The sequence below is a fragment of the Clytia hemisphaerica genome, unplaced genomic scaffold, assembly GCF_902728285.1.
Source record: "Clytia hemisphaerica strain Z4C2 unplaced genomic scaffold, Clytia hemisphaerica genome assembly, whole genome shotgun sequence".
Lineage (NCBI taxonomy): Eukaryota > Metazoa > Cnidaria > Hydrozoa > Leptothecata > Clytiidae > Clytia > Clytia hemisphaerica.
Window position 1 is genome coordinate 193,844 of NW_027103852.1, and position 20,178 is coordinate 214,021.

The 20,178-nt window shown below is 34.6% G+C and overlaps 4 protein-coding genes across 4 annotated transcripts; all 4 read left to right on the top strand.

Annotated features, from left to right (window-relative positions):
* Window positions 1–1,923: 1,923 nt before the first annotated feature.
* Window positions 1,924–6,446, top strand: LOC136807894 (vam6/Vps39-like protein). Its single transcript, XM_067064511.1, has 5 exons — window positions 1,924–2,555; window positions 3,315–3,651; window positions 4,041–4,357; window positions 4,653–4,711; window positions 5,018–6,446. Exons 1-5 carry the CDS (start codon window positions 1,973–1,975, stop codon window positions 6,353–6,355), a joined length of 2,634 nt encoding a protein of 877 aa, XP_066920612.1. The 5' UTR covers window positions 1,924–1,972; the 3' UTR covers window positions 6,356–6,446.
* A 1,027-nt stretch (window positions 6,447–7,473) lies between these two features.
* LOC136807895 (tyrosyl-DNA phosphodiesterase 2-like) lies at window positions 7,474–11,137 on the top strand. The gene is made up of 6 exons (XM_067064513.1): window positions 7,474–7,537; window positions 7,875–7,951; window positions 8,556–8,802; window positions 9,088–9,128; window positions 9,325–9,513; window positions 10,431–11,137. The coding sequence occupies exons 2-6, from the start codon at window positions 7,911–7,913 to the stop codon at window positions 11,029–11,031; spliced, it is 1,119 nt and encodes a 372-aa protein (XP_066920614.1). The 5' UTR covers window positions 7,474–7,537; window positions 7,875–7,910; the 3' UTR covers window positions 11,032–11,137.
* Window positions 11,138–11,383: 246 nt separating this feature from the next.
* On the top strand, window positions 11,384–16,632 carry LOC136807896 (tyrosyl-DNA phosphodiesterase 2-like). Its single transcript, XM_067064514.1, has 6 exons — window positions 11,384–11,434; window positions 11,793–11,923; window positions 12,112–12,457; window positions 13,430–13,467; window positions 14,439–14,624; window positions 15,763–16,632. Exons 2-6 carry the CDS (start codon window positions 11,883–11,885, stop codon window positions 16,364–16,366), a joined length of 1,215 nt encoding a protein of 404 aa, XP_066920615.1. The 5' UTR covers window positions 11,384–11,434; window positions 11,793–11,882; the 3' UTR covers window positions 16,367–16,632.
* A 1,312-nt stretch (window positions 16,633–17,944) lies between these two features.
* LOC136807852 (tyrosyl-DNA phosphodiesterase 2-like) lies at window positions 17,945–19,431 on the top strand. Its single transcript, XM_067064472.1, has 2 exons — window positions 17,945–18,319; window positions 18,761–19,431. The coding sequence occupies exons 1-2, from the start codon at window positions 18,141–18,143 to the stop codon at window positions 19,302–19,304; spliced, it is 723 nt and encodes a 240-aa protein (XP_066920573.1). The 5' UTR covers window positions 17,945–18,140; the 3' UTR covers window positions 19,305–19,431.
* Window positions 19,432–20,178: the final 747 nt, after the last annotated feature.

Genomic DNA, 20,178 nt, shown 5'->3' on the forward strand with positions numbered 1-20,178 from the left:
AGTTTTCATGAGGGACTTTTTTGCGACATTTTACATTTGACTTTATCTTGAATGAAGATTTTTAAAATAAAATACAAGTTTGATCAATTTATAAGCCAAAAACCTTGAAAAAAGGGTCCTTCGAAAAAGTTAAATTGTAAATTACGTAAGTTATTTCAAGGTGTAACAAATATTTTAAACAACTCTCAGAAGGTCGACTTTGAAAATGACAAAGAAAAAATTAGTAAAAAATAGCCTAAACTCGCCTAAACTTTCACCAAAGTACCCAAATCTTATAATGGCTATAGCAAGATGTCGAACAAGGAACGGAATACATCATACTACAGCTGCTAAAAGCAAAATCTCAACATCATTCACGAGAAAGAAAATTTTCTCTTTTTTAATGATTTGATTGTATAAAGGTGTGATAAAACTCATTATAAAGTAATTGTTCGATTGTTGTTTTATTGTTATTGCAATCATGTCAAAGGAATTTCATAAAATATTTTTAGCAACAAACTTTCCGTGCAAAATCCATCTGTCTGATGATGGTTTTTCATTGTTAAGTACTGTTATCAAAAAGTATTTCTGATTGCTTGAAAAAACATGAGAAACGACCTCTTATTGGTCAAAGAAAGACAGTATCTATTATTACGACGACACACATGGTTCAAAGAAAATAAATTTGTGCTCAGTCCAGCTACGCTATACAAGTGTCCTTGTGTACACACTTGAAATTTTCAGCAATGAACACTTCATGGAGGGCTCCGGGAAAAATCAATTTTGAGTTTTCAAAAAATTCCTATAAATATATAATGGTGCCCTAGAAACTAAAATTTCATGCTAAAATAATGGCGTACTTTCAAGTACTTTGGCAAATTTCTGACCCAAACCATTTTGGTTTTCCGAGGGTATTTCCAGAATACTTTCAACACCAAAAGATTTCAGGACACTATTTGAAATCATTTTTGAGATTTTGGCCCAAGAAAACCAGGTTTTATTAGCTTGAAACATTGGCATTTAGCATGAAAACTAAGTTTATAGGGCGCCATTACAGATTTAAAGGAAGTTTTTGAAAACTCAAAATTGATCTTTCCTGGAGCCCTCACTGAAGTGTGTACCTTGAAAAGTTTAAAAGTTTTGGGGCCTCAAACCTCAAAAATGCTGTTTTCAAGCATTTTGTTACCCAGAATCGGAGAAAAACAGCCTTTTTAGCCTGAAATTGAAACATGTCCTTGCTGGGGTTATTTGTCTTTTTATGATGAATATTAGTACAAGGCACCATTTTAGAAACCATTTTGACCCTCCATTGCACTTTCATAGCCTTATGATGGGCAAAAAATACCATTTTTATGCATTTTTCGCTTTAGTGCAAATTAAAGACCCCCTCCCTTGGGAATGCTGGATTTTTTACCTAGGAGGTTAAAATTGTGCGAAATGTCTTACAATTAGATAAACTTTCACAAAAAAATTTACAGTTTGAATTTTTTTAGGCTTTGTCATTTGATGATCTACCCTAACAATGAGACTTGTTTTTGTAAGTTGGGGATATGCCAATCGATAAATGCTACACAGTTAAATTGACTATATTTTGATACAGGTATAGTTGGGAAAAACATTATCAATAACATTACAGGGAAAAAAAGAACTAGCGCTTTGAGACTAATTTTATGTCATTTTTTACTTTCTTAACTAAGGTGTTATTATTTTTTAATCATTGATTTTTAAAATCTGTTTTTTGCTGATTTTACACAAACTACAGACCTTAGCTACTGTAAATACCGTTTTGCTGAGGCTGCAAAAAAAGTGCTCTGGCTGAATTGTCAGTGCTGATACATCGATCTATCCTTCTCAAAGAAAATTTTTGACTTTTCCTTCCCAGATAGATTGATCGTAAGTTTTTAGCTATCCCCCCTTTCACAAATTGACTTTTTTATATTTTAGTGGTTAGTACAAATGTGCGACAGTAATTTATCAAAGTCATATCACCATCATGCATGATGCATTTGAATGTGTGGCTATCTTGGAAAGATTGCCACTGGAGATTGACTGCATTGCTAGTTCAGGACAAACACTTTTTGTTGGCACCACCAAAGGACATCTACTAGTCTACAAAATCCAAGTAGATGCTTCTACATCCAGAAATGGGGATACAAAATTTGAAGTGGAGTTATTACGATCAAACAAAGCTTTTGGTCGTAAACCAATTTTACAATTAGTGGCACTCAAGGAATATGATATTTTGATTAGCTTAAGTGATGGGTGTATCAATGTTCATGATTTCTTTGAGCCAAATAACACTCCAAATAATTACAACCATAAACAAAGCTTTCCGCGAAGCAAAGGTATCACTCACTTCTCCATTGACCATTCAACTCTCAATGATCCCACTTATCCAGTTCGGGTATGTGCAATTTCTAAAAGAAAGCTTCAAACATTCTACTGGCAAAAGGGCAAATTTGTTGAGTTGTATAATGAATTGACTTTACCGGATACACCAAGAGTTGCTGTATGGATGGGTGATTATATTTGTTTTGCCATGAAAAAAGATTATTCTTTGATGAAAGCTGATACAGGTTAGTGGAAAGTTAAATTTGCTATTTCTAAAATTTGCTATACACCCACTCGCTTTAATTAAGTGTATACACTTATCTTTGCTGAGGATAGGGAGGGGACTTAGAAAAAAACAATTAGTGGCATATGTACAAAAGCTGCCAAATTATATAAAAAGAAGAAAAAATCAAAAATTTTGACCGGGGACCCTTTTCATCAGGGTCCTCCCGGGCCCCATTTCTGCAGGGTATTTAGGGCGACCCCAGACCTAAAATAGCCTAACACCAACTTTCTCAAAACATAGTCATGTGGCATATCAAATTATCAGAAATTTTATGCTGATTCCAAAAAACATTAGTAGTAAGGGTCAGAAATAAAGCCAAAAAAAGTTATGACCATATCTTGGACCAGATTTTGAGTATATTGCATAATTTGCAAGAAATTTGAATAGAATCTTGATTATGACTAACTATCATGTAGTTAGTAGTTAAACTTTGGCATAATTCTGGTTAATTGAATGTAACTGTTTTCATGATATGAAGACATTTTCAGGTTTATTTAAGTTTTCTTTGGAGAGAAGGATTATGGGCTCCCATCCCCTATTGATTATGTTAGGTGTCTGCTCAGTTGGTATATTATATATTGTGCATGAGGTTAAATCACATTTTGATTCATTTGGAAATTTTCTATAGGAAAAGGACAAAATTAAGTTGGTAATAATATGGCAACTATTCATTTTAAACTACTTTTCAATCACGAATCTTTTGTTTTTGATCTTCCAGGTTCTTTAATTAATCTTTTTGATGTTGGAAGTAGAAAGATGGAACCGTTGATGGTACCCATGCCAGGAGGAGAATTAGCTGTTTGTCGTGATGAGGTTACCATCTTTCTCACTGTTGACGACAAAGGAGAACATAAACAAAAACATGCTGTCACGTGGTCAGATATCCCATTAGATTTGGCATTTTATGATCCCTACATTATTGCTATTCTACCAAAACATATTGAGATTTGTTCTCGTTCACCTCAAGAGTGCATCCAAAGGGTCAGCGTTAATGCTGCTAAAAGGATTAACAGAGGCCCACATTGTTATGCATCTTCCATAAGTCATGTCTGGAGGTATTGATTTTATTTTCAAATTTTATTCAGATTTTCTATCTTGAATGATGTTTATTTAATATTTCAAAAAAGTTTCTTTTTATTCTCATTTTCATTCATTTTGCTCTTTTTTGAAAAAGCGAGAGAGGCAAGTAGCACTGATCTGGTATAGCAATATCAAGATCTATAGAGGTTTTTCATGGTTTGAAAAATTTTGTTATTTTCGGTTTCCCCATCATTATGGAAGCAAACCATCAAATAAGTAAAGGTGACCCTTACGGAAATCGAACGTTTGCTTCCATCATTGTGGAAGTTACACGACTTTAACAATACGTCTATTCCATTGTCCCTCACTAACCGTTATATTTTTATGTGTCTTCTTTAAAATTCACATTTCTTTCCTCCCAAAGGTTGGTGCCCATTCCTTTTACCAAACAAATCGAACAATTGAAAAAAGACAAAGAATATGAAATGGCTTTGGAATTATGTAAATTTCTGGATGATAAAGAACACAGTCAAAAAATCATACCACATATCAAGAAGCTTCACGCTTTTGAGTTATTCTGCTCAAAGAAATTTGAACAAGCCCTGAAGTTATTCAAGGAAATTGATGTTGAACCGACCTATGTTATTGGCTTGTTCCCAGACCTCCTGCCAGAACAATATCGTAAACAGATTCAATATCCAGCTCAAGTACCCAAGATGACTTCTGGTGATTTACAAAGAGGTATTTCTTTTTTACCATAATGTAAAGACAAGTGTTTGTACTCCACATTTACGTCTTTTTATCAGGCTCCATACGTATGGACTCTTCCAAGTTATTTAGAACCTAGCAATTTAGCAATTAGGCTTCGAACAGTCTTAAAAAGGTTTGAAATGTCTGGCATTTTTCCTGGCCCACAAGAAAAGATGGTTTTCAATAAATATATAATAGTCTAGAATTGCCTGAGAATTCCACATAGCCTTTGCCTTTGCGGCAGATTTTTTTTTTGATTTAATAATTTCTGCTTTATTTTTTGTAGGTTTTCATTGTCTAACGGAATTCCTCACACGTATACGAAATAAAAGTTTATCTGAAGCTGTAAGTTTACTTCTTCTTTATTCATTCAAAAGTTTTAAAGCATGTTTACCAGGGAGCATCCATTGTTGCTCAAGTCTTTTAGCTAACGTTTCTTGAAATCTACTCTTAATACATGAGGAGGAAGACTGGATTCGAATTCATCAGGTATGAGTGGCGTCAAAACGTTTGTCGATGCATTCAGATTCCCATAGAAAAATAATTTTGCCAATTTCCTTGTGAATTCATTACCAACACCTCAAAAGCCGACCGCACCGTTAAGGGTTTATACTGTATTGAGCCTGTCATATAATAATGTCATTCTTTTAGAATAAAGGCACAAACGCAACGCCCACTTCCGATCAGCCACGTAAAATGCTTTTACAAATTATTGATACATCTCTGTTGAAATGCTACATGCAAACAAACGAAAACATGATTGCACCGTTATTGAGATTGAAAGATAATCACTGTCATGTTGAAGAATGCGAGCGGGTCCTTGCTAAGGCGAAGAAGGTCAACGAGTTGGTGTTGTTGTATCAGAGCAAAGGAAATCACAAGAAAGCCTTAGATTTGCTATTACGGCAATCAGATATTCCTACAGGTCCATTGAGTGGTCCAAAGAAGACGGTGGACTATTTACAGCATCTTGGTGCAGACCATGTCCAACTTGTCATCGATTATTCAAAATGGGTTCTCAAGAAACATCCAGAGGAAGGGTTGAAAATTTTTACTGCTGACACACCTGAGGTGGAGTCTTTGCCACGTGATCGAGTGCTCTCCCACTTGGAAGCTATAACACCACAGTTAGTGATCTCCTATCTTGAGCATATTATTAACGATTGGAAAGATAGTCATCCTGAGTTCCATAATCGTTTGATTATCTTTTACAAAGACAAAATTCTCCCGCTACTACGTGAGGAGCTTGTTGCTCCTAGCAACGATCCCGAAGGTGAGCTGGCTACCTTTCGAACCAAACTTCTCTTCTTCCTGGAAACATCAACCAATTACCAGCCTTATAAATTATTAAGATTCTTCCCGCAAGATGTCTTATATGAGGAGAGAGCTCTGTTGTTAGGTCGTTCCGGGCGCCACGAGGAAGCGTTAGCGATATACATTTACGTGCTAAAGAACGACAAAATGGCGGAGAAGTACTGTAGACGTCAGTACGAAATGAACGAGGAAGAGAACAGAAATGTATATTTAAGTCTAGTCAAAATGTATTTGAATCCCCAAGAATTGCCATCACTTGGCTTGCCACAATCTACATTCACAGATGTCAAGTTAGAACCAAAAACCAAAGAAGCCTTAGAGATCCTTAACAAGTATAATCAGAAAATTGATATTACACAAACATTGGAGTTGTTACCTCAAACTACTGAAGTTAAGGATATCCGTATTTTCTTGATGCGTGTTTTGAAAGAGAAGATTCAACAACGTAGAAGTAGTATGGTTTTAAAGAGTTTATTCTATAGAGACCATTTACAAGTACACGAGCAACGTATTTATTACCAGAGCACCAAATGTGTGATTACCGAGGAAAGAGCATGCCGGGTATGTCATAAACGTATCGGAACTAGTGCGTTTGCCATGTATCCGAACGGTGTTATTGTTCATTACTATTGTTGTAAAGATCGCCGGATATGCCCGGTTGATCCGGATGCCTAGAAGACTGTTTCTTATCTTTGATTTCTTGTTTTGAGGATTTAAATATTACATAGAAAAAAATCAAGTAGGGTAGAAAAAAATATTTTAAAAACGTGAATTTATATATTATATTTTTGATGGAAAACTGTTTTTTAATTATTATCTTTGAACATTTAGTTAGCATTTAGTTCGTCTTTATTGTAAGCACCCCTAAAATGAGACTGAATTCTTTCCTTGTGATGACAAGAGTTTCTAATAAGAAGATTTCCCGCGCATTGCTTTAACTTATTTTATGAATCGATTTGGTTTTCTATAGCTATTATATTCCATACCACGGTGATTATAAGACCAATGTCTACAATTCTTCTGAAATTTAAAAGGGCAAGTATTTTTAAGTAGTTGTACTCTTAGAGAAATTTTATAATGTAATAATTTGATAGATTTTAAAATAATACACGCTTTTTTATTAGAACACTTAATGAATTATAAGAACACGAGGCTGAAATTTTTGAGAAAACTCAGCCTTGGATGATTTTCGGAAATATCAGAAAACTTGCGATTATAATTCTCTTAGTATAGAAACTAAGTATAAAAGGAATGTCCTTATAAATTTTAGGCCTGGAAATCTCAAAAAAAGTGGAGATTGAGCCAAAATTTATTGGTTCTTATAAAAAAGCGCGTCAATAATCACGAGTACAAAATATCATGCATTTTCATATTATTATGACGTTGTAAATTATTGATAATCAGATTTAATATTAAAATTTTTCTTTTTTTGAAATTTCTATAACATGATCCACATTTCATTGTGTTTGGATTTTTTCATTTTCCCCATTTGTCCAATAATGGTTTTATTTTTTGTCCAAATTTAAGTTTTCTCATTAATCAGTTCCCACCAAAAGTGGCATATAGTGGGTTATATTTTATATTGACATATTGACTTTTTATTCTTCGAGATTCTTGCATTCTCCCTATCCCAATTAATATCCCTATTTCTACGAAATCGTGGTTTTGTTTCTTCCCACTGAATACTATCCAGCACTACCTCCAGGTGCCTTTTAAACATGGGGTAGTGATTATTAAGCACTTGAGAGCTGTTTTTTTTGTTTGTTATTTTAATTCGTTTGTTATTTTGTTTATAGATTTCTAAAATGAAATAAAAAACTAGAAAGATTAATGAATGGATGGAAAAGATCACCAAAAGTAAGTCACCAGATCAGGGAAATTGTTCAACTTTAACCAAAAAGACAAACTTGTAGTTTTATTTTTCGTTTCAAATTCAATTGTCTTTTAAATAACAATTATGAATAATGAACGATGACGTCATGATTTGACCTTTCTGTCCTTTGCTTCACGAAATATTACTTTTCAGTTAAGTGGTGCTCTTTGGAATGGTGGTAACTTTTTTTATAATTCCAAGAAAAAAATCCAGTATTTTATACTACTGATACATGATAAATTTACCAAATTTCGGGGCTATTGGACTCACATAATGTTTCAGTATTGATTCTGCAAAGATTTTATGCTTACTCTATTTCAGACGAAGTAGTCATGATGATTTAGAAAGATAAAAGATATGGCACTCCCAACTTCCTCTACTGCAAAGCGAAAACAAAGGTTTGATTTCTTTTGATACTTCGTTGGAAACATATTCCTTGAAAATTCTAAAAATTAAAAAAAAAGGTTGGAGTAGCAAACGATTACACGATACTACCTAACGCACCAACACTTAACATTTATTTTCCAACTTTTAATTGCACTGTTCAAAAATAAAAACATAACCCCCGTTTTTAGTAATAAGTTGGAGATTTGATATTTCACAGAAAAGTGCTGCTAAGGGGTATTTCGGGTCCCATATCTTCCGAAGGACTTTTCTGTTTGCCTTGAAATTTGACAACCTTCTTTACCTAAGGCTGATTTACCACTGGTGTAAAAATGAAAGTTATAGCATAAATAGAAAAAAAGCACAATTTTTACAATCGCAAATTTAACCGCTAAAAATTCCACAATTATATTTGACTATCATAAGTCATAGGCATTCTTGTTTCCACTGCCAATTATATTTGGACAGACTTTAGGTATAGGATTTATCGAGGTTTGCCTTTTTTGAGATTTATCAAAGTTTTAATTTCTTTTTCAAAAAAAGTGGATTTTAGAAATACAAAAGACGAAATGAATTTCATTCTCAAAAATCTTTCCTTCACTTTTAAACCAATTTCAGGGAAGTCATTGTATTGAGTGATGACGACAACGATGATGACGTCATCACTAAACAACCGGTAACGAAGAAAACTAAAGCAAAGAATAATGATGGAGACGATCTTACTCATTTATTAAATGACCAAAGTGATGACATCATCGCTAAACAACCGGTACCGAAGAAAGCCAAAACAAATGATAGTGGAAAAGATGACCTCACTCATTTACTGAATGATGACGATGATGATTTAGCATTTCATGAGATCCCAGTATGCCTTTAAGGACCATCGAGAAAATTAGTCAATGGCCAATTATTTAGGATCCATTGTTTTTACATCGTTATAAGATTCCCAAATTCCGTCAAATTACATTTTGAGAAATCCATTCTGATTGTTTTCCCGTCTGTCCGGAAACTTTTGGCCTGGCTTTTTTCATTTTTCAAAACATTTTTTTGGAGTCCACGGAGAAATGCTTAGGGTCTTCAAATGATTTGATGCTACTGAAAAAGCTTCTTTTTATTGAGTTTAATTTTAAAATCTGGTTTTCTTCATCAGACTGCGGATGATGGTGCAAGTTCCAATGATACAACACCCGAGTAAGTATGAATACAATTTTTAAGTAACAGGAATTATCGATGTTAAAATTAAAAAACGATGATTTATTTACACTGAAACCTATCAACATTCTATATCAATGTTAAAGTCTTATCTCGTCATAAAAATAATCTTTAATTCCTGTTCTGGAAGCTAAATACTAAATACAAACACCATACTCTCTAATTTCCCCTGTAGAGCTCCACCTCAAGAAGGTCCAAAAGAGTTCACAGTGCTGTCTTGGAACATTGATGGTTTGGAAGACGAATATTTGATGGAGAGATTCCAAGGAGCTCTGAAAGACATTTTGAAGAAATTACCGACCATTGTGATGCTTCAAGAAGTGGTCTACGAACATTATCTAAATTTAATTCTCATCCTCTCCTCGTAAGTGTTTGTTGTTTGTTTAAGGAACTTTGGGCGTCAACGCCACACAACAACAAATCCCCTCTCCTCTCAATGCTCATAGAGAGCGGAGATGTTTGTTAAATGCGGTGATAGCATAGCAAAATTGAGTGGCTTTGAGGGCTTTGAAGACCTGACTAGGCTTCCGTTGACCCCCTGAATACGATACACGTTTTTTTTTATTAGAACCCCTAAAATTTGGCTGAGCCTGGATGTGCTTATTTTTTGGCAGTTTTCAGCCTAAAATGTTCTTAAATGCGTTCTTAATTTTACAGACTATACTCTAAATCGGCAATATCATGCACAATAAAGAGCACTTAAAATTGGTAAAATTCGGACAATATTTGACTCTCAATTTTAGAAAATCCATCCCTAAGTTCGGTTAAAACTGCTTGAAAAGAGGAAAAAATTATAGTTTCTTGTCATTTTTTTCCAAACTGAGGCTGGGCATGTTCTTATGATGTTCTTAATTTTTCGAAGAATTTCAGCCTCAATGTTCTTATAAACTGGGTTCTAATAAAAAATAAAACGTGTAGAAAATTCTGAAAACGTCCTACCTTTACGAGCTATCTACGTAATGTTGATTCTATCTACACGCACGTTTTTATAAGAAAAAATTGAATAGCAAAACAAAGGACCTTCTGTATAAAGGTTACTAAATACATTGTGTTTAGTTCAGTTTCTGGAACTGAAAAAAGTGAGTTATCCTTTATACAGGGTGTCCCGAATAAAGGTGCTACGTCAGATCCTTTATATATAATTGGTGTTTAACTCGTCAACGAGTATAAATCAAAATATGATTTAAATAGCTTTACACTAGCAAAGTTTTATTATAGATCTAGCCGCTGTACAGACCTTCAAAATTATTTCTCAGTCTACCGATGATATATTATTTCTAGTGTTTACGAGGTTCGCTCTTTGATGCAGAATGGTTATTTCAATGTTATCCTGTTCCTAAAGAAATCACACGTAGAAATAATTGGTGAGCTGGACGGTAAGTTTTTCCCTTCCTCTCAAATGCAACGCCACTATCTCTCTCAAAACATTCACATTTATGGGAAAAATATTACGGTGATGACGTCACACTTGGAAAGTTTAAAAGAAAGCGCAGCAGAGAGACAAAAACAGTTGAAACAATGTTTTCAAATGATGACGGATTCGCCTTGCGATACAAACTTTATTTTTGCTGGGGACCTGAATATGAGGGCAGAAGATTTAAAGAAGGTTGGCGGAATACCGCCTAAAATTACGGACGCATGGGAAACGGCTGGAGAAAATCTGAATGCCAAGTTCACTTGGGATCTGGAACTGAATGATAATAAACGGTTTCCGAACTGTAAACCACGTGCACGTTTTGACCGGATGTTTTTCAAGAGATCACTATCGACTCCGGTTCAATGTATTGGTTTTGAACTGGTTGGATTTGAAAGACTGTCGTGTGGGATGTTTCCGAGTGACCATTTTGGAATTTTAGGCAAATTTATTCTTCCAGATGACTAATGGAGTAGAGTTTTTTGAATTTATTTTTACATTTTATTTTGCGTTTTAGAGATTATATATTTTTTTATCAATCTTTTATTTTTAAAGAACCATATTCACCTCTTGATCACGTTTATTTTATCCCCAATAAGAAAAGTTTTTATTCCAGGTACCATGATCGGAGTGAAGTATACTGTAGTTGAAAGTACATTATATTCAGAATTTCTCTATACTATAGACCGAATTAGTGAACTTTCAAAACTAGATTAGGAAAAAAGTTGGTGTACACTTATCTTTCTATAGCAAGGGACTCCAACAATCATCGAAAGTTGATATTTTCGATGACTGATATAAAATGATGTTTTTATATTTTAGAGAGTAAATGAAAAAAATAATAAATAAATGAAGAAAGAGATCAACGCAGGTAAGACGTAAAGGAAAACTAAAACTTTGATAAAAACTTACCCATAATGTTTTTAATAAGCTCAGCTAGGAAGAAATTTTAAGCAATTGGACATTACCAACCGAGAAAACACCCTTTTCACCGATTTAAAATTTTTCTTTTTGTTAAAGTCCATTTTACAACATAAGTAACCCTATATATGAGCCAGTTGGTCATTCTTCTATTATCAGTTTTTCTTGTGATTGGCTCATTAGCTTTTTATGATATTTTGCATGACGATGCTGATGATTTGATTTTGTTAGGATTACTCAAATGGGATTAGTCGACGTAGTTCACAAATGTTGATTTTGTTTGATCTTCACTGACCATTATTTTACAGGAAAACGTCTCGAATCTTTCATTTTACAACAAAGCTCTTGCTTCATATCATCGAATGTAAAGTTCACAATGATTGAGAAGATAGGGTGATATGGAAGTCCCAACCTCGTCTACTGCAAAGCGAAAGCAAAGGTTTTTTAGTACCTTGTTGACAAATTTCTCTTCGCGAACCAATGTTTTGTAAATCAATTTAACCAGATTAGTTGTTCAGCTCAGTAGAGTATCAAGTAATAAGATTCTTGGCTTTTTACATATGTTTATCCAAGTTTGTTTTTTTTGAAATACACTATTTTTTTTCTCTTGTCGTTCAATTTTGTTAGGGAAGTCGTTGTACTGAGTGATGACGACAATGATAAAGAAGATGGCGCCGTCGCTAATCTGCTGGTACCGAAGAAAACCGAAACAGAGAATTGCGATGGAGACGATCTTACTCATCTATTGAATGACAAAGATAATGACATCATCGTCAACCAACCGGTACCGAAGAAAGCAAAAACAAATGATATTGGTGGAGATGACCTCACTTATTTATTGAATGACAAAGATGACGACATCATCGCTAAACAACCGGTACCGAAGAAAGCCCAAACAAATGATAGTGGAAAAGATGACCTCACTCATTTACTGAATGATGACGATGATGATTTAGCGTTTTATGGAATCTCAGTAAGCTATAGCGAGCTCCTCACTAAAAACCGGGATTTTTCATCTCGTTTCTTAGTGAGTTCAGCCATAGTCACAAAGTGCCAACATTCTCTTCTTGTGACTATGGTTCAGCTTTGACGATTTTTGAAAAATAGAAGCCTTTCAAGTGTTTTGACGAAAATTCGATTATTTGCTACTGCAGGAGCTTCGAAAGTTAAAAGTGACGTCAAAAAATCGAATGTTTAGAGCCCGAAAACCCGGGCTCAAAACATTCGAAAAAGTCACAAAGTGGAATAGACGTTAATTGCGTCAAAAAACGCGGGTGACGTCTAGTATAGGCTAAGTAAGCTAAGGATATTTCAAATTTTACTTAAAGATAAACAATTAATATGCTATACTGCTTTGATTGACCTTGGTCAATCAACGTGGTATTCTATTTAGTTGTCGATACAATAACACTAAGAGAGTCCTGTTATACTCACTGACCTTTATATAACCCTGGACCAAGCAATATGTGCCATCTTTGATTGGAGTTTTTTTAGAATTGGTACCCAAGGAGAAGCCATTGCAATGCTAAAATTTAACGTCTAACGTCGCTACATCATCAAAAGAATTTGAGGAAAAGTAGACCTAGCGCTCTCGATGCATTTACACCGCTATCGAGTAGTGCCGACATTAGGGTACCAATTTTCAAAAAACTCCGATCAAAGATTTGGCTTGGCCGGGATTGAGAAGCTTTGTCCGGGGTATACAAAGGTCAGTGGTTATACTATATAAATAAAAAAATTGATTGGAGTACCACAAACTTTTTTCGTCAGCGGACGAAGACCTGAATTAAAAGCCGAAGACCTGATTCAGCGGTAAATAGTAGAAATCTGTGACCGTTAGTTCAGGTCAGGAAAAAGGAATCTGTGGAGGTATGTGCACATAAAAGTAGCCCCCAGCTGTTATATAACTGTATCATTTTAATTCGTTAATGATTTTATTATTCAGGCTCAGGAAGATGTTACATCCAAAGTTTCGTCGTCAGAGTAAGCATCATATTTTGTTAAAACAGAATTCAGTACAAGCTTCTTTTTTTTATAAGAATGGTGTAAATCCATTTCATCATGATACTTTAATCGTAGAAATTTTAGCGAGACTAATTTTAGCGTTTTAGCGAGTTTTTCCTATTTTCGGCGAATCGACAGATCGCCAAAATTTATCCACGCGAAATTCCTGGTTATATTGCCTTGATACATTTTTATCAATAGGAAGGTTTTCAGTGCAAAGAAATGCTAGAAAACGAATTAAATCAATAATGTAATAATTATGAGTATTCGCTAAAATTTCTCCACGCGAAATTTTTTGAAATCGTGATTCGCTAAAATAAATCCAAAAAAAATCAAGATTTTCCTGACTCACTAATATACGCTAAAATTAGTTTCGCTAAAATTTCTACGATTAAAGTATTCTTAACTTTTTTGGGAAAATCATCCTAAAATATTCTTACAGAATTCTTAGGTTAGGATCCTAATTCAGACTAGATTTAACATTTAGTACATACGTCTCAAGCATAAAATGGCATTTTTGTGAAAGAAGTGAGCCTTACTTGGGGCTAATTGACAATTTATTATTGAAAATGCTTTAAAAATGACATTCTTAGCTTGAGTAGCAAAATTCCATGATGGAATTCTTAGCATTATTCTCAATTTTTTGGCCATTTTCATTATGGACATTCTCATAAAGTGTATTCTTATAAAAAAATGCGTGTACCCTTTTATAAAGGCTTTTGCTCTGTGTTTCACAAAAATCAGTGAAAATCAATTTATATTAATAAATTAAAAACAACAAATCAAGTCTTTTTTCTCGCAAAATGTTTTGAAAGCTGCATTCGCAAAAAGTAAATTCCTGCGAAATGCAAAAATTTCGGCAAAAGCTTTGTTTACGCAAAAGATTTTCCCCTGGAACTATGTTTTTGCAATATACGTTCAATATCAAAAATCTTTTTCTTGTGCTATAGAGCTCCACCTCAAGAAGGTTCCAAAGAGTTCACAGTGCTGTCTTGGAACATTGATGGTTTGGAAGACGAATATTTGATGGAGAGATTCCAAGGAGCTCTGAAAGACATCTTGAAAAAATTACCGACCATTGTGATGCTTCAAGAAGTTGTTCAACAAACATTCCTCTCTCTTTTTATTCTCTTCCCGTAAGTCCTAATTTCTGATTTTGAAAATGTCGTGTATTCCTTATCACTTGGAATAACTATTTGCTTCTTTTCAGTACCCCTCTTTAGAGAAAAGCCGACGGGAAAAGATTTCCAATAAATTTTATTTTATTGAATAAACGTCTTTTCTCTAGAAGGGACGTGAATCTTATAGTTGTAAGTTACTGTAAGGAAGTTCGTATTTGTCTGATATGACTGGCAATAGCAAAACCCAATTGTTTTCGAACCCCTAGTCCCCATTTTGTATGAAGGAGCTGCCATCGAAAATCTTATTTATTAGGGTGTTTACTCGCTGACCTTTTTATACCCTGGACCAAGTTTCTCAATTCCGGCCAAGCAAAATCTTTGATCAGAGTTTTTTGAAAAGTGGTACCCTAATGGCGGCACTGATCAATGTGTAATGCATCGAGAGCGCTAGATCTACTTTCCCTCGAAAACTTTTGATGATGTAGCGGCGTTAAGGCCGGCGCAAATGAATCCAACATTTCCAATTCATTGTTGGACGAAATGTTGGACGAAAAGTCACGTGGAAAAATTTGAAAAGTTGCATGAAAAGTCATTTGCGCAAAAATGTCAAACATTTTCATCCAACACGATTACGCAAATTCATACAACATTGAAACCAACATAAAAGTGACGTCAATCTCATTAAAAAATGTTGGATGAAAAGTTTGACGGCGATCAATCTTCATCCAACATGATTTCCAACAATTTTCTTAAAAAGTTGCAATTTTAAGACTTGCGCAAACGAACCCAACATTTGATCCAACAATAATGTTGGATCAAATGTTGGATTCATTTGCAGAGGTTATTGGAACACTGCAATGGCTTCTTTACGGGCACCAATTCAAAAAAAAAACCTTCGATCAAAGATGGCGGATATAGCTTGGGCCAGGGATATATAAAGGTCAGTGGGTTCACTACATAAAAGCACAATCATCAACTAAGCGAATATAAGTGAACTAAAATTTTGATTCACAAGTTCTGTCAGTTGCACTTTCAACATTTTGATACTGGGATCCTATTGTTTTCAAAATCACCTTAAAATAATGGGATAAGTGAAAAAAAGGAATATAAAACGCCTTTATACACCTCCAAGTTTACGGACGGTTCATTTTAGTCTTTACGTGATTCGAACATTGGAGCACGATGGTTATTTCAATGTAATCATGTTCCTAAAGAAACCGCACGTGAAAGTCATTGGTGAGTTGGAGGGTTGGCATTTCTACTCTTCCCAAATGGATCGTCACTGTTTGTTACAAAAACTATACATTCATGGAAAACCTGTTACAGTGATGACGTCACACTTGGAAAGTTTAAAAGAATGTGCTGCAGAGAGACAAAAACAATTGAAACAATGTTTTGAAACAATAACAGACTCGCCGAGCGACACAAACTTCATTTTTGCTGGTGACTTGAATATGAGGGCGGAAGATTTGAGGCAGATTGGTGGGATCCCGCCCAAAATTACAGACGCCTGGGAAACGGCTGGAGAAGATCCAAATTCAAAGTTTACTTGGGATCTGGAACTGAATGATAATAAAAAATTCGGCGGTAATCGTAAACCACGTGCGCGCTTCGATCGAATGTATTTCAAAAGAGCACAATCGAATCCAATGCAATGTATTGGATTTGAATTGATCGGTTTGGAGAGATTGTCTTGTGGGATGTTCCCAAGTGATCATTTTGGAATTTTAAGCAAATTCATTCTTCCAGATGACTGACGAGGAATTATATAGTGAAAAAATCTTTTTCATCATACGTTTAATTCCCTATAATATTATTTTTGGACCTACCTCGGAGGTCCTATAAATTAACCGATGTCCGTCCGTTCATCCGTCCGTCCGTCCGTCTGTTATCAGCTTTTCTCAGGATTGGCTCATTAGTTTTTTCTAATTTTTTGCTCAAAGATGCGTATTCGCAATGCTCAAAACATGACCGAGTTCGATTTTTGAGAAAAAAAATTTTCCAGACAAAAATGCCGGAAATTTCCGTTTTTGCAGATTTTTATTAAAAAAATTATTTATAAGAATGTCCACGATTAAGCATGGTTCAATTTTTAATGAAACTGATTTTGGTACAGGAACTTTCTAAAAATCGCTAGAACAGCCGGGAATCGCCGGATTTCTTGAATTATTATTATTAAATATTATTCTGCATTTTCATACTATTGTTGTCATTTTCAATTGTCTTATTACATCAATCTTCAGGTACGTAGGTCCATTCAGCATGTAGCTTGTTTATATTATGTTTTACGTTTTCGAGATTGTAAATATCGTGTTCATAGATTATATTTTTTTATCAATCGTTTATTTAAAGAATTATATTACAAGCAGAACTTTTTATTTGAGATACCATGATCGAAATGAAGTATGCAGTAGTTTGAAGTACAAGAGACTGACTAGATGAGGGCTACCTTCACTTAAGAACAAAGACAGTCATCGAATGCTAGGCTGTATGTATCCCCTCATATATGTTTTGATATAGGGGATGCGTATCGTGTATAGAATTCCCTTCCGAGAGTTACCCCCGTCTTTCTTTTTTTGAGATTTAGAAACTTGATTTGCTTGATTAGTAAGTTTTATATAAAAGATATTTAGTTTTATCAAATTTGAATTAAAACTTCTAGAGGTTAATACAATCTCTTTGGATTTCTAAACGTTTTTAAGAAAATTAAAATAGTTTCGTGTGCCCTAGGCTGGCCATGCCTGAGCTAATGACAACAAATTTTTTATTAAAGTTTTCCCCGGATATCGGCCTGACTTACCGCTGAAAGGTAAGGAGACGGGTTGGTACCCTTTGTAATTCCTGGGTCAAGGCTCAACAGAGTGGACACGAATTAAGTTCATAATAATCACTCAATACTAAAATACCGTGGTACCAACAATAAATTCCAAATAAATATACACAAAAGGTTCGTAAAATATCCGCGTCCGGATGCGCCGCTCACCGTGGTTTGTCGCGACTTGGGTTTTAGTTCACTCTGCGGAGATCCCCAACTCCGCAGTCTTTTCCGTCTCTGGGTTTAATTTCAGCAATGCCATTTATACCAAATCTTCAATTTCTTCTGCTTGGTTGAGCCGCACGGCAGGCCAAGTCTATAGTCAAAAAGCAGGTGTTTTCAAAACTGAAATGTTCTTTTCATAGCTTGATAGCTTATTATTAGTTCAGATTTATTCTATTTCTAGATAGTTCTATAGTTCTATGACAACAGGTTATTAATCTGGCGGATTTTGACCAAATCCGCCAAATTAAGTTCCCGCCAAATTAAGTTCCCGCCAAAATTTCTTCTCTTAAGGTACTCCATGACAGTGGCACATTCCTGTAGAACTCGTATTAAAGTTTCATGTTTTTTAGTGTCTTGTCGTTCAGCAAATAAATAAAAAGTAGAAAAACGTCGATCATTTCAAATTGCACAGCAAGCATTTCAAAAACTAATCGCTGAGAAGGTTTTTCTGCTTTTCAGTAAAAAGTAATAACAGTAACAAATACTCCCCAATGTCTGTATCAAATGAATTCACAGTGCTGTCATGGAATATCGATGGTGTAGAGGAGAATTGCCTCCATGCACGAACAGAGGCAGTCATCAAATACATTGAAGATACCAAACCAACCATCGTTATGTTGCAAGAGGTAGTACCACAGTCACTCACCATTTTAATGACATCTCTATCAACGTAAGCAACTTTTGATTCTTTGATTTTCTATATTTATGTTTGTTAAGTTACGCAATTTCCGCCATTATGGAAGGAAACGTTCGAATCTGTATAGGCGGTCCATTACGTTAAACGAACGTTTGCCTCCATAATGTATTGTCGGAAGAAAAAACCCGTTGAAAATTTAGGACCATTTTTGATTGATTCTTTGCTCGTTTTATATAGAAGTTTGCTGAAACTTTTAAATAATTTTTAAGGTTGGCACGATAAAAGAAATTGAAATTTGATAGAGTTAGATAAATTTTTCAGGAAAGTTTTTAGCCATTTTAGGGTACTCACTATAAAGCGGTCAAAGGGAACAATCTTGTAAGCCCTTCCCGTTTAGTATCTTGAAAGATTGCTCACTGGTTTTATAATAGGTCAATATCAAATGAAGGTTACTTTAATGTCGTGTTATTTCTAAAACATTCTTCTGTCGAGCTTAAAGAGACTGTTAAGGGTGACTTACTTCCAAAACACGAGAATGGAACGACATTATCTTTTACTACAACGATTTCAGATTCACAAGAGATCTGTAGCGGTCATAACATCGCACTTGGAAAGTCTCGGAGATGGATCTAAACGAAGACAAAATCAATTGAAGTTTTGTTTACAAAAAATGATCCAGTCCCCGAGTGATTACAATGTGATTTTTGCCGGTGATATGAATTTAAGAGATTATGAGGTACAAAATATAGGTGGACTGCCAGTCAATATTACGGACGCATGGGAAGCAATGGGGAAAAATCCTGCTACCGAATACACATTTGATCTTAAGTTAAATGACAATAAATGCCTCCCAAATAACCCTCGAAAACGTTTTGATCGTATGTATTATAAAAGAGCTGAATCGAATACTGTTCAATGTGTTGGTTTCGAACTGGTTGGATTGGAGAGGTTGCCTTGTGGGATGTTCACAAGTGACCATTTTGGAATGTTAGGCAAATTCGCTTTTTTAGATTTTTAACTACTTTTCATCTTATTTTGTGCAAAAGTAAAAGTTTGATGACCTTCATGATGGGGAAACAGCCATTTTAAAAGTTGGTATTGAATGCTTTATAGTTATGGCTATAATTTCGCAGAATAAAGCACTCTGGGAAACCTTTCGATGGGGTATGCTGGTTATACAGCGTGTCCGGAAAAAGCTTAACCAAACTGCTTTAAATTGCATGCCTCTTTTTATAATCTTATAGATTTGAACCAAAATCAAAAGACCACAATTCCAAAGGCAATGGTTTAATCTGTTTTTCAATAACAACAAAAATTTTAACAATTTAATAATTTTGCAGTAGCGTGCTGGTGGCAATAATCCTAAGCTTTCCAGATGCTACAAAGTCTTCCAGATCTTCGTAATAGTTTTGAAGACCTCAAATGTTTTAATTGATCTACTTTCGTATATTTTTACATCTTCCAGTTGGTTGATAATGCCATAGTAGGAACAGTTTTCTAGTTTAATTTAAAATTTAAGAAATATGGGAAAATCTTTATACTGATAAAGTTGTCTATTTCATTTAAGTTTGATTTTTAATAGTATGTCGGGCATATTGTAACAATTGTTTTTGATAATTTTGATTTATTAGATTAATTTTAGAATTTTAACATTTTGATATTTCACTGATTACGTCAGTTACATGTTTTTTATAAGCATAACACTATAGACATATGAAGGCTCTGATTTGCAGATTTCCTAAGCATAACATAAGCATGTACGTCAGCTTGGAATATTTTTCAAGTCGTCAGTTTTTTTCTGCTTAGAATGTAATGGAAGTGGTCAAATAAAAAAGACATTCCACAACTAGCCACATTCCACTGCTCCCAAAATCTGAGCATTTTTTGTATCG

Coding starts and splice junctions, on each gene's coding strand:
- LOC136807894 (XM_067064511.1), top strand. CDS start 1,973: ATGCATGATGCATTTGAATGTGTGGCTATCTTGGAAAGATTGCCACTG. Junction 2,556..3,314: donor TTTGATGAAAGCTGATACAG/GTTAGTGGAAAG, acceptor TTGATCTTCCAG/GTTCTTTAATTAATCTTTTT. Junction 3,652..4,040: donor TCCATAAGTCATGTCTGGAG/GTATTGATTTTA, acceptor TTCCTCCCAAAG/GTTGGTGCCCATTCCTTTTA.
- LOC136807895 (XM_067064513.1), top strand. CDS start 7,911: ATGGCACTCCCAACTTCCTCTACTGCAAAGCGAAAACAAAG. Junction 8,803..9,087: donor TAGCATTTCATGAGATCCCA/GTATGCCTTTAA, acceptor TTTCTTCATCAG/ACTGCGGATGATGGTGCAAG. Junction 9,129..9,324: donor TCCAATGATACAACACCCGA/GTAAGTATGAAT, acceptor TTTCCCCTGTAG/AGCTCCACCTCAAGAAGGTC.
- LOC136807896 (XM_067064514.1), top strand. CDS start 11,883: ATGGAAGTCCCAACCTCGTCTACTGCAAAGCGAAAGCAAAG. Junction 11,924..12,111: donor ACTGCAAAGCGAAAGCAAAG/GTTTTTTAGTAC, acceptor CAATTTTGTTAG/GGAAGTCGTTGTACTGAGTG. Junction 13,468..14,438: donor TCCAAAGTTTCGTCGTCAGA/GTAAGCATCATA, acceptor CTTGTGCTATAG/AGCTCCACCTCAAGAAGGTT.
- LOC136807852 (XM_067064472.1), top strand. CDS start 18,141: ATGTCTGTATCAAATGAATTCACAGTGCTGTCATGGAATATCGATGGT. Junction 18,320..18,760: donor TTAATGACATCTCTATCAAC/GTAAGCAACTTT, acceptor GTGTTATTTCTA/AAACATTCTTCTGTCGAGCT.